This window comes from Zootoca vivipara, chromosome 1 (assembly GCF_965207765.1).
Source record: "Zootoca vivipara chromosome 1, rZooViv2.hap1.1, whole genome shotgun sequence".
NCBI classification, from domain to species: Eukaryota; Metazoa; Chordata; class Lepidosauria; order Squamata; family Lacertidae; genus Zootoca; species Zootoca vivipara.
This window is the reverse complement of record NC_142582.1, coordinates 51967187-51980846: the sequence shown is the minus strand read 5'-3', so window position 1 is coordinate 51980846 and position 13660 is coordinate 51967187. Positions and strand designations below refer to the sequence as shown.

General features: G+C 46.7%; 1 protein-coding gene across 1 annotated transcript; it reads left to right on the top strand.

Moving 5' to 3' along the window:
* The first annotated feature begins 6266 nt into the window (after positions 1 to 6266).
* TBX10 (T-box transcription factor 10) lies at positions 6267 to 13658 on the top strand. Its single transcript, XM_088663554.1, has 6 exons — positions 6267 to 6541; positions 8349 to 8520; positions 9033 to 9188; positions 10612 to 10679; positions 11640 to 11728; positions 12831 to 13658. Exons 1-6 carry the CDS (start codon positions 6267 to 6269, stop codon positions 13103 to 13105), a joined length of 1035 nt encoding a protein of 344 aa, XP_088519680.1. The 3' UTR covers positions 13106 to 13658.
* Positions 13659 to 13660: the final 2 nt, after the last annotated feature.

Below are 13660 nucleotides of genomic sequence, written 5' to 3'. Positions count from 1 at the left end.
ATAGCGATATAAATAGGTAGAATTGACACTTGTGCCCTATTCTTCTGCAGGATAGGACTCCTGGAGAAACCACTGGCTCTTTGGGGCCTGTGATGAATAGAATCCATTCCATCCTTTGTGTTCTTTTCTCTCCCTGCAAAATACCTCAGTAAGTACCTCTCTTGCCTCCTGCTCTCTGGGAGCCATCCTTTCCTCCCTCTTGCTAAGAGTACCATCACACCCACCCCAGATCTGGCCTCCCTCACAGTCTCATTGCCGAGGGGGCACCCTTCTCTGCTACTGCCCATTTATCTCCTTCTGTCACCAGCAGTGGCAGCTCTAATAACTCCCCGGCAGGTATTGAGCGGCAAGATGAGGAGGTGTGAGAAGGCACAATGAACAGTTGTCGCCAGCTTGGCAGGAGGAAGATGGATGGAGGGGAAGACCATGGCCCTGTGCCTGAGGGCTGAGCATGGAGAGGAAGAGAGGAAGGGAAGATGGCTCCCGCACCAGCCTACTGACTGTGTAAGTTTTGATCTGGGATGGCTTCTTGGCGAATGCAAGCTGCCCCTCAATGTCGCATGCACATGTGGGTTCACTCGCTGTCTGCCCCCTGAGCAAGCGCACCTCCTTGCCACTCCTGCCACTGCCCAACCACTTTCCCTCTGCCTCTGGGCCCAGCAGGAGAGGGCAAGGGAAATGGAGGCAGCGACTGCTCTTGCATCCTTATTTGCATGCTTGGAGAGGGCATGAGGAAGAGGAGGGGTGGGGAGCTTTGTGTGTTAGTAGTGGGGATCCATGGGGGGGGAAGAGAAAATAGGGGACAGTTGTACCTCCCGGAGGAAACATAATCTCCAGATTCCCATCTTTCATTAAAAAGTATGTTTGTAGCATTGGCAGAGTCTGATATGAGACAAAATGTACAGATACTATTCTTCTTATTTTTTGTAAGCTTTGCTCCACCCGCCAGCCCTACTGCCAACCTCTCTTCCCCCACACCTGGCCAACTCTTCCTCGCTTTACACCTCACAGCTTGACCCCAGCCCCGCTCCTCACGGCTTCCCCATGCCCCAACATGCTTCCTCTCCCATCTCACTAAACAGCCCCTTTAAAGGAGGGGGAGGCATCTCAGAGAGCATTTTCCACTATGGTTTGTGAAGCTGCCTCCATCAAACGGCTCGTCTTAACTCGGTACAAGGCAGCTTCTTGTGCCCCTGAAGATGGTGGGAGTTCCTGCGCCCTAAACAGTTACACAGAAGGGGGATTTAGCAGGGGCATCTCATCATGCCATTAACACCCCAGCAGTAAGGAAAGCTGTACTGCCAAAAAAAACAACCCTCCTCTATACAACTTGACCCAGAGCTTCGTCTCCTCTTGTCTATATGCTACAGACTTTGACCCTTCTGTCACTCAAGACCTCCACCTTGGTTTTTATGAGGATCACTGAGCAGCACTGACAACAAATTAAAGCTGTTGCACCCACTATCCTTTTTAACCCTCCGGCTTCAGCAATATTGTCTCGGCCCAGGATGTGGTCCCAGGGTTGCTGCTCCCGGCCACCTGCTCATCCTACTCATTAATTGCCGTGCATTTTATTTGCTGCATGTACGTGTAGATACTCAAATGCCTCCAGCGCTGTTGGTCTTGCCATGTCACCCAACCAAGCCTCTCCCCCATCCACCCATTTCCCCATCTTGCTTCCCATTGGAGGGAGTGGAAGTCTTGGCTGACGTGGGTCCACCTCCTGCCCCCCAACGCTGTTATGAAGGAAAATAAAACCGCTCACACCATCCCAGAGGTTCAATTCAGAACATTGCAAAGGGGGACGCGGCAAGACTGAGAGACACGAGCCGAACCAAACAACCCAGAGTCATCCCAGCATCGCGGGCAATGTCAGGTAAAGCCTGCTTGGCACTGCAGGAGCCAGGCACGCATCCATCGGTGCTCTGGATCCTGTTACTTTTCTCTTTGGGCATTTTATGACATCTGTAGAGCCCTCCTGATTCCTTAAAGTGGGTTAGGAGCTTTGCATTCATGGCTCTTTTGCCTTGCCACTCAACATAGCTGAAGAGCTACATCTTCTCAGGTAAATTTTCCATGAGCTGCTATCCAGCTAAGTACTTGGATCATGAAGCTGGTAGTTCTTTGGCACCCCGATGTGTGTGACTTGTAGGTTGAAATCTCTCCCCCCCCCAGTAGTTCCTAGGAGGAATGTCTCTTTGCCTCTTATCTAGACCTGTAACAATACTACCAGTTTTAAGGGAGAGAACGGGTCTAATGGTTGGGAATTATTGAGAAACCTCCAGAAGTTCTAGGGTGACTTCTAGAACGTCATAGTGATTTCCTATAATGACACGGCTGTGACTATGGATCAGATCCAGCTCAACAATTTCCATTTTATTATTGGGTTTGGTGGTTGGGCCAAATGACCCCTCAAGGTCCCTTCCAACTGCGTGATTCTGTAATTCTGTATTTTAATATTTTGTTGGAAGCCGCCCAGAGTGGCTGGGGCAACCCGGCCAGATGGGCGGGGTATAAATAATAAATAATAAATTATTATTATTATTATTATTATTATTATTATTATTCCTTCAGTAGCACCTTAAAGACCAACTAAGTTTTTATTTTGGTATGAGCTTTCATGTGCATGCACACTTCATCAGATAACTTCATCAGGTATCTGAGGAAGTGTGCATGCACACGAAAGCTCATACCAAAATAAAAAATTAGTTGGTCTTTAAGGTGCTACTGAAGGAATTTTTTTATTTTGTTTAGACTCAGACCAACACGGCTACCTACCTGTAACTATTATTATTATTATTATTATTATTATTATTATTATTATTATTATTACAAAAGAAGGGCTGCACCCAGTTGGATACATTTAGCCTGGTTATAAGGACTGGGCTGCTGCCTCTCGATAGCTGATCTTAAGCATGGCTAAGAAAATACATGAGAAGGTATTCTTTCCCTCCTCCCAGCCCCCGTTCAGCCTGTGCAGAAAGGACAGCATATAGTTTGGAGTTTTCAAAGCAACCTGAGGACAGAGACAGAACTGAGGTTTAGCTGTGGAGCATCTCAGTGTGCAGGCTGGTCCACTGGGAGGGCAGTGGACTTTGGTTGCCCACTTGAATGTTAAGCTATGGGCCTCCACAAATTGCCATAAGCCTCCTGTGGACCTCATGCCTCAAGCACTGCAGCCGGAAGCAGTGGACAGGGCAGTGAGGCTGCGCCACTCGCCTGATCTCCCTCTGGCTGAGCTGCTGCAGCATACCAAGATGGTGAGGGGCAGAGACAATGCCCGGGTGGTGTAGATGCTTTGGCAGGAGTGCCAGATGGGCTCCACTGGCACGTTTGTGCTGGTATTCTGTTGACCCAGCCAGGGTGGTTAGGTGAGTGGCATAGCCCCATTACACTGATTGCTGCAGACTGCAGTCCTGTGGCAATATTATTAAGTGCAGACCCAAGACATTTTGCTGCTTGAAGTAGAATCACCACAATCACCAGTCCCTGTTATATGTGAGGGCTAGACTTGGCAGTGAGTTACAGGACCAAACTAGATGTCAGGTGGGGTGTCAGTGGGGTGGAGCGTTGGATTACTGGGCTCTGGTGTCCTCTCTAAACTGCCTGGAGCATGCAGGACAGCCATATTCTTCTCTCGTGCCACTGGAAAGTGTCCTCAGCAGCAGGTACTAGCCATGGGTCTGAGGAGACACAGTATGGGTGCATGGGAGCTTCTAAGCCAGGCAGAATTAAGGTTCATCCACATTTCTAGGCACAGTTCTCTGTTTTCCAGGTCTTTGTCCGAGCAGGGTTTTGTTTTGCTTTGCTTTTTCCCCCTGGTGTTTTACCAATGAATTGGAGCAAATGGTAATTGGGTTTTCCGTGGCTTTCTGTTTGCTCCAATTCAACGGTAAAGCACAGGTTTTCCTGGGGAAAGTGCCAGGACAAGAAAACCCAGATGGACTTGGAAAGCCCAGACAAGTGCCTAGAAAGCTCAGAGCAAAGGAAAGCATTGATGAGCCCTTACTCTAGAGAGGCCAGTCAGCCATCTACCGCCACCCCCCTTGCAGACTGGGAAGAAGGAAAGAGTTAGGCTCAAAGACACATGTGGACCTTCTGATGTGATACCTCTGAGCCCAGGTCTCTCCTCCAATAGTCATTTTGGGGGGCTGAGCCCTCATTGTATCCCTGAAGCCAGGATTGAAACTAAGCTTTATTTCATCCCAGTTTGGCACACACACACACCCAACACATGCACATTTGCATACACACACAGGCTGGGAGCCTCAATGGCGCCCCTCTGGATGCTTCACCCAGGGCAAAGAACTTAGCTAGTGCCCCCCGCCATAGCTATGGCTCTGCCTGAAGCAACTGCAGGGAAGGAGTAGCCTCAGAGTCAGCGCCCTCCTTTGGCAGACGGTTCCTGAGCTACAGTTGTTCATGTCAGAGCTGAAGGGGCATAGCTCTGTGGTAGAGCATCTGTTTTGCATGCCAAAGGCTCACAGGTACAATCTCCAGATATTCTGTAAATACTATGTCTATTGTTGTTAAAGCCTGTTTAATTGCTTTTATTCATGATTCTTTTGTATCATTTAATGTAAACCACTTATAGAGCGGTGGTCTTTATTGGATTGTTAAATTGGAAAACTTAATGAATATTATTTGTGAAAGTAAAAAAGAAAAAGAAAAGTACAATCCCCGGCTTTTCCAGGTGGGGCTAAGAACATCCCCTTGTCTGAAATCTAATAAAGCTGCTTTCAGTCTGTGCTGACTACATGGGGCAAAGGTCTGACTCATTGTAAGGCAGGCTCCTGTGTTCATACATAGTCATAATATAGTCATTATGCCAGTTGTCCTTCTCTCCATCCCCAGCATTCATTGCCGCAAGCCTGAGTGTACTGACATCTGATGGCTGCCCCTTCTCACCAAGCCCTGTGGGAGCACCGTGCCTGCTGGCGACAACGCCAGAGTTTGAGCAGTATGAAGTGGAGGGAGCAGCGAAGCAAGGAGTCAGCTCCCAGTTGGCCAGGAAAAACCAGTGTGTCTCTGGCGTCACTGTGCAACTGGAGATGAGGAGTCTCTGGGAGGAGTTCAATAGCCTTGGCACTGAGATGATTGTCACCAAAGCAGGGCGGTAGGTATAATGTTCTTTGGTCCAAGGAATGAGGATTAGAAACACAGCTTTGATCTATAAAGTGACTAAACAGGAACTACAATAATCCTTATTAGCTTTTACTAGTCTAACATTTAGGAGTAACACCAAATTACAATGCCCTTAATAATGTGCACTGTATAATGGAATACCCGTTTATTCAGGCATTCGGCATTATTTTTATTTACTATTTACCTGGCCTTCACCTTAAGGTACACACCAATATCAGACATTTAAACTATATATTTCAAGTGTCAAAGGTCAGGGTGAAGAGGTGCCTCTTCAGCATTTGCTGGAAATTGTATAGCCGAGTTGCCAGGTACACCTACCGGTATATGAGGAGGTAGCTACATAACCTAGGGGCTGCCGCTGAGAATGTCCTCTCCTGGACCATCTCCACCCTGAGTTTCTGAGGGCAGCAGAACAGCCAGTAGAGCCCCCTCTGCTGTTCTTAATGTCCAGGAGTGTAGGGAAGGAGATTATCTTTCAGACAACTCCCAGGACCACAGCCCAAAACAATGTGCAGGTCTGCTATTTAAATGGAGCAAACTCCTGCAGTTACAAACTGTACCACAACACTGTGTACCATCAGGGAAAGTGTGATCCAAGGGTGTTTATTGTGCCCCCTACAACAAAGCCTGAGGTGGGCTTCCCACCACAATGGGCAAGAAACCATGAACCATTGCTCTAAGGACTGCGTCCCATCCCTACCCTGCCTCAAGCTATTGTAAAAGGTAAAGGTAAAGGGACCCCTGACCATTAGGTCCAGTCGTGACCGGCTCTGGGGTTGCAGTGCTCATCTCTTGTTATTGGCCGAGGGAGCCGGCGTACAGCTTCCAGGTCATGTGGCCAGCATGACAAAGCCACTTCTGGCGAACCAGAGCAGCACACGGAAACACTGTTTACCTTGCCGCTGTAGCGGTACCTATTTACCTGTACAGTACTTGTACTTTGACATGCTTTTGAACTGCTAGGTTGGCAGCAGCTGGGACCGAGCAACAGGACCTCACCCCGTCACGGGGATTCGAACCGCCGACCTGCTGATCGGCAAGCCATAGGCCCTGTGGTTTAACCCACAGCGCCACCCGCATCCCTGTTGCACATCAGCAGTAGCCAAGGTGATGTTCTCCAGATGTCGCCAGTCTCTAACATCGCTGACCACTGGCTATTCTGGCTGGGACTGAGGAGAGTCCAACAGCATCTAGAAGACACACAGTTGGCTACCCCTGCCCTACCCTGGGTAAATTGGAGGTTAGCGGGCAGTGGGAAAGCAGAATCACCTAAACTCCTTTCTCCCTGTGGCAGGAGGATGTTCCCCACCTTCCAGGTGAAGATATCTGGCATGGATCCCTTGGCTGATTATGTGCTGCTCATGGACTTCGTGCCTTTGGATGACAAGAGATACCGGTATGGCCTTGACCTGGCTCTGGGACAATGAGTTTGGAGCCATTTTTGCTAGTTAGCCAGCCAGCGAGAGCAAGCTAGGCCCCAGTGAGACCCAGAAGGCATGGCGTGTGGCTAGGCCTGATAAGTGTTAATGGAAGGATTTCTATAAATTCAGAGGTAGCAGCAGCGAGTTCTGAACTGAGGCACCCTGACTTTTTAAACCTGCAGGGGACATGTTGATTTATTACATGGAGCTACTAGTTGGCTGTTTTGTTGTATTCCAGATATGTACAGGTTCCTACGTTAATCAAATGAATGGAATAATATTTTTTTAAAAAAAATATGTGCCCTTTGTGTAGAGTGTTAATTGAAACAAGCCTTAAATTGAGCTGAGATTCTGTTCCAGAATCAAGTTTCAAATCTTGCCATGGAATGTAGTAATAAAGGAAATAACAAAATTTAAAAGTACTACCTCCCTCATCACTAAGTTACCCCACAGTAACCCCTTGACCACATCAGAGTTATGAGAAGTAGCTTCCATGTGGGAATTAATTGTCCTCTGCGTCCTCTGGCTGGCGCGACGGACCGGAAGTCTAATTGTACAAATTAACCACTATCCCTAATGGGAACCGTGTGCTATTTAGATCCTTTCGAAGGGGTGGAGAGCAGCCTAATATTGGAATATAGTCAACTCCACCCTTGCACTCTGAGCCAGGACACATGTTTAGTAAAACACAAAAAGATGTAGAGATTTGGAGTAGACATCTCTCTCTCTCTCTCTCTCTCTCTCTCTCTCTCTCTCTCACACACACACACACACACACACACACTTACTTTATCAGATTTCTTCCCCATCCTTCACCGTAAGGTCCCAGGGTGGGTTACAATAACATAAAAGGACTATTATCAGTTAAAGCAACTTAATTATTTGAGGGAGGTTTAAAATTAATTTTACTATCTTTAATAGTGCCATGATTGATTGATTTCTTTTATTTGTCTTTCTCGTATTGTTTGGAGATTGAAAGTTTGTAGCGAGTTTAAGGGTTGGCGAGTAAGGATGTGTGAGACTGGAGGGGAGAGGAAACTACAGAGGGAATGCCAGAAGAAAACCCTGATAAACTATTGACAACAGACAAAACCGCGGTTTTCTGTACTGCATAATAGGTAGAAGGGATTTGCATGTGGAAAGTTTCTGCAGGAAAACAGCATACATTCTTGCACTGTCTACATTAAGGAAAGCATTAACCCTCTGGCCAGGTTTGGCTCTCTGTTGCCAATCCCAGAGGCACTTGGCACCACCAGGCCATTTTGGGTGAGGGAAATACAGCTCACCAATGTGACATTTTGCCAATGTTAGTTGCCCACAAAGAACATACAGGGAATTGGGCTGGAATTAGTTCATGGTGGCCGAGATGGGTCTCTGAACTTGTGATGTAAATGAAGGATAAAATGCAAAGTGTTATATGCAGTACTGCATGTAAAGATTCCAATTTCCCTCCATTTATTTTCCTTTTGCGCTACTCTAACCTTGCAGCTTCTGCTGTTCCCTGCACTGAAAATGCTTGAGTTCAGAAATTTTCGTGGTTGTTAAGCCTCTCAATCTGAATGTTTGCTATAGATGAATCCTGCTTCTTGCTGTAGAATGCTCCATAAAAAAATATGCTTGAATTCTATCACAACAAAACAAACTGGAATCCCTCCGCCTTAACTGTAGTTTGAAATTATATATAGCTGCACACCAAGGCAAAAGCAGTAGACCCACCCACACTCCAAACTCTCACAGGTCCTCCATCGGGGCCTGCCTCAACATAATGCCTTTCCCCTGCAGGTATGCGTTCCATAGCTCCGCTTGGCTGGTAGCTGGCAAGGCAGATCCTGCTACACCTGGCCGAGTTCACTTCCACCCTGACTCCCCTGCCAAGGGAGGCCAGTGGATGAGGCAAATTGTCTCCTTTGACAAGCTCAAGCTCACCAACAACTTGATGGATGACAATGGCCATGTAAGTTAACTGTGCAGTGTCTTGACATATGCTGTCAGTATAGAGTTTGGTCACTAGGTGGCACTGTACTTAGTTGTATCTGAAGGGAGGGAAACCAAATCAGGGTTTAACGCTGCTTCCCTGCAAGTTTTCCTATCTCAGAAAAATGGGAGCGAGCAGAAAAATATGCATCGTATATAACATAATAAATGTAACCTGGTGGTATTTAAAAGTTCAGTCCCTGGCATCTCCAGGTAGGGCTGGGAGAGACTTCCTTATAAGGCAGCTTCCTATGTTCCTACTGCTTAAAATGAAAACAACTTGCAAGAGTGTGAGTGTATTTATGGGACTTCCCCGCTTACACTGTGAACCATTCAGGATTTGTTAATGTACAGCAGGGGATACATTTACATGTGGAACAGGCATGGGGTGGGAGTCGTTTGATGTTCCTGGGTGTGTAAACGAGAGCTGTTAAATGAGAGCCCATGGTTTGAACAGCCATCTGAAATGTCGCTTTGTCTTGATCACAACAGATCATCCTCAACTCTATGCACAGGTACCAGCCACGCTTCCATGTGGTGGTGGTAGATCCACGTCCAGACAGCGAGCGCTACGCCCAGGAGAATTTCAAGTCCTTCGTCTTCGCAGAGACTCAGTTCATGGCAGTGACAGCCTATCAGAACCACCGGGTGAGAGAACACGCATGCACAGCCCTCTGATGACACTGGTCAGTGTCACATGGGAGAGCTGGCCTATTGGAGAGAGTCAGGATTGGTACAGGACTAAGCGTGGCTGGTGGAGACTGGCAAACGGATCTGTACATACACTGACACCTTTTGCTGTGCAATCCAAGCTGTGCAGCATTCCTAATGCATTTTTCACGGTGCCGTAATAATTACTTCAATTGTAGTAATAATTACTACATTACTAATAATTGTAGTAATAGTTACAGATAGGTAGCCGTGTTGGTCTGAGTCGAAGCAAAAGAAAAAAAATTCCTTCAGTAGCACCTTAAAGACCAACTAAGTTTTTATTTTGGTATGAGCTTTCGGGTGCATGCACACTTCTTCAGATACACTGGGTCTGACACTTCCGTTTCCAGTGTATCTGAAGAAGTGTGCATGCACCCGAAAGCTCATACCAAAATAAAAACTTAGTTGGTCTTTAAGGTGCTACTGAATGAATTGTAGTAATAATTACTACAATTTATTACGGTACCATACTAATTAGTACAGTCATACCTCGGTTTAAGTACGCTTCCGTTTGAGTACTTACAGTTTAAGTACTCCACGGACCCATCTGGAACGGATTAATCCACTTTCCAATACTTTCAATGGGAAAGTTCACTTCAGGTTAAGTATGGTTCAGGTTAAGTACGGACTTCCAGAACCAAATACAGTACACTCATACTTTGGGTTAAATATGCTTCAGTTTTAGTACTCCGCGGACCCGTCTGGAATGGATTAACCCACTTTCCATTACTTTCAATGGGAAAGTTCGCTTCAGGTTAAGTACACTTCAGGTTAAGTACAGACTTCCGGAACCAATTGTGTACTTAAACCGAGGTACCACTGTACAATGTTTGCCTTTAATTGTTTAATGTGGTGTAATGTTTAGAGATAGCTGTGAACTGAGAGGCGTTATCTGTAAACCTACTCAGCCATGGCTTTCATTGGGTAGCCTTAAGTCACCAACACTTTTTATCACAGAAGGATAAAAAGTGAACATACATGGACAAATCAATGTACAAATATCCATTCCGCTTTTGTACATCCCACCTATATCCCTCATAGAATCCAAAGTGGCATGCTTGTAGTGCCCAGGTCGTCTCCTATCCAGGTACTAATTACACCCAGACCTGCTTAGCTTCAACACTATGCCCTGGGATTGAATGCTAAATATATGTATCCTGCTCTTCTTTCAAAGAGCTCCCAGCAGTGTGCTTAAGTTTCATAGCATCGTGACATAGATCGGGATGCACTACAGTAGTAACATCATGGCTGGTGTTGTTTTCTCAAGCAGTAGCGAGAGCAACAGCTCCACTATAGCAAGAGAGGGAGCGGCAGGGAAAATGTGTGTACATACTTGAAAACTCATTTGCTCTCTCGGCAGATCACACAGCTGAAAATTGCTAGCAACCCCTTCGCAAAAGGGTTCCGGGAGTGTGAGCCAGATGACTGGTAAGTCTCCGCACATGGCACTGCCTTCTCAAATACAGGTGGAGGGATAAGCCTCTTTCTTATGCAGTGTAGCTGCAAACAGAGCAAATTCAATTCTCAAGCTGCAATCCTATACACATCATCCTTGTAAACAGGCCCACTAAAGTTACTAGCCTTAAGATGGCTAAGACCAGCAGCCTTTGTTTCCCATTTGGTTGCTCCTCCAAAGCCTTTTAAGCAGGCTTGTAAAATCAAAGTTGTCTTCTACCAAAAAGGCTAATAGAACTCGGGGATAGATTTCCCTTCCTCCACAGGAAGCATGGAAACCAAGCAGACTAGCAATGGAAGTGAGAGGTCCATCCCTCCACCAGCCCACTCACTCACTCACATGAAATTCCTGGTCACTTATGGCAAGCTGATTAATGCACAACTGCTAAGCCTGTCTACTCAAAAGCAAGCACCACTGAATACAATGGTGATTGCTACCAGGTAAGTTTATATATGATTGCACTTTTAGAGAAGTATTACTCGGAGTAGGGAAGACAGGCAGAAGATGCATTTTTTGGGGGGGGGAACCTCTGGGTTGGAAATTCTCGGCCAGTATGTGTTGACAATCTGTGTGCCACCTGAATAGCTAGGGTGGCCACATGCCAGGGAAAACAAGGCTTGTGGCCCCTTAATGTGTGCATAGAAGAGGGAATTCTGGTACCTATGTGTAGCAACCTACACAGGATGAAATTCCTTCTTCTACACAGCTATTAAACAAAGGTGCAGGAGCCCTGCCCTTTTTTGCATCCAGCTACCCTACCAAGTGGGGCAAAAGGAGATGGGAGGGATAATGGTAGTGAGCACAGAAGCCGCCAAGTCTGGGACTGCTCCCAGTAACTACTTCTATACCGTAGCTCTGCCTATCCTATTTGAGTGTGTTTTATTTCCACAAGCCCATCACCAATGAAGTGCATGTCTTGTCTTTCTGCCTAGGCCCGGCTCACCAGGGCAACTATTAGGCTGCTTATCTCGGAATGGGGGTGCGGCTCCCTTAGCCCAGGTTCAAGAAACTACAGAAAAGGGTAAGGTGAAAAAAAGCAAATGGTAAGTAAGCCTTGCATGTAGAGAACACCATGGGAAGGCACAGGGCATGATGGGGCTATGGAGAGATGGCAGGGTCTCCTTCTTGACTTTGGTCACCATCATGACTTTGGTCCAGATTTTTCTCAAACTTAAATGTTTGATGCTAATAATCTCAACTTTCTCCTGTTGCTCTTTTTTCTGGTGCTTATGTGTGCAAAAATTAGCTAAGAATCATACATGCAATAATTTCTAATGAGAGAATGCTGCAAAGGGCTTCCAGTGACTAGGGAGCAGCTTCTCAGTGCTCTTTTTATCTTTTGACATCTCTCTTCATTTCATTTAATTTTAATTCTATTTATTTTTATTTCTATACCACCTTTTATCTGAGGATAACAGGGTGGTTTACAACACAGAAACACAAAAACATGCAGCATAACATCTTGGAGATGTCTGAAATATTAAGTGGTGTAAAAATGCTATTAACAAACAAATAATATCCCCCTTGCTCACCCCATGATCTTCTGGATCTTTTGCTCAATATGCCTTTCTTCATATGCAGTTTGGTGTTTTTTTTCCCCTAACTGCAGTGTAGTCATATTCATGCAGTGCTCTGTGAGATCTCAGTAAAACATGCGAGTAGCAATTACATTGTTCAGCAAGGTGGCATGGTTACCTTCTAAACGGGTGCCACATCTGCACTGAGAGAACCACTGGTACAGAAACTAACCACATGACCTAGGCCAAACCATGCAGTTAGTGTGTGCTTACGGTATTGCTACAAATATGAAGCCACAACCACTCGAGAGAAGCTTTTCAGCAGCTGCCGTGGTATAGTACAAGCCATGGCATAGTCTGCAGAGATCCTGGGCTCTTAGTGAGATTGAATGGAGGTAAACCACAGGGGTGGAAGTCTGGAGCAGATTTCTCCGTCACTGATGGCTTAGCCTTCTCCATTCTGATTAACAGAATGGACCGAGTTGGCAGGATCAGGAAAAAAAAGTGGCAGACTTAAATATTTCCAGGAGTGAGTCATGCTGTGTAGGGACTGACTTTGGTTGGCCTGGGAAGTCATTCAGCTCTAAGCTCCTTCTCTTTTTCTAGGGTTTGCCAGCAATCATCACCTCCCCCCTTCCCTCTTCAGAGACGCCTCCCAGCTGCAGCACCCACCCCTGGTCACACCTGCCACCCTCCCAGATATGTGCCTTGCTCGACGACCCTTGAGTGAAGCATCAGGGGCCCTGCCCTACAAGCACCTCTCCTATCACAGCATCTACGTGGGAGCCCGCTCCCGGGCAACACCCTACGCCCTCCCCAGCAGCCGGGCCACCAGCTTCCACGCTCTCAACATCTACACTGCCGGGGACTATGAACAGTGAAGGAAGAGAGATCGAGTGGACAGATGAGGCAGTTCCCTCCTCTCTCTCTCCCCACACCTACCCCAAGACTGAACCTATTTTCCAGGGACTAGCCTCAGGGTCCACCTTCTCCTCAAGCAGCAGCCATCGCTGCATTGCCTGCTAAGGAGGTCGTCCATTCCTCTGTTTACCTTCCAGGGCACTTTGTGGACAGTACCTTCAAGCCCTGGTACCCTTCCCTCTTCCCCACCCGAGGCAAACATAATTTCTAACTTATTGTCCCCTAGTATATGGACAATTAAACAGTTAACAGAGGCTGGGTACAGTATCAGTCTCCTTTTAGAGGGGCGCAGATCCCAAGCTCAAGCTTGGTGAGGTGTAAGAAACATACTTGGCTGAGATACTGGCTGTTTCCGAACTGCTTCTGCTCCTCAGCTCGTTGTAAAGCAATTCGACCCCCAATTCCAAAACCCCACAGCACTGGAAAAAATGGCTGAAAACCCGATTCTACAAACCAGAAATCCTAAACCAGCTTTGCATCAAAAATAAACTCAGAGGAAAATATTAAAATGCAGG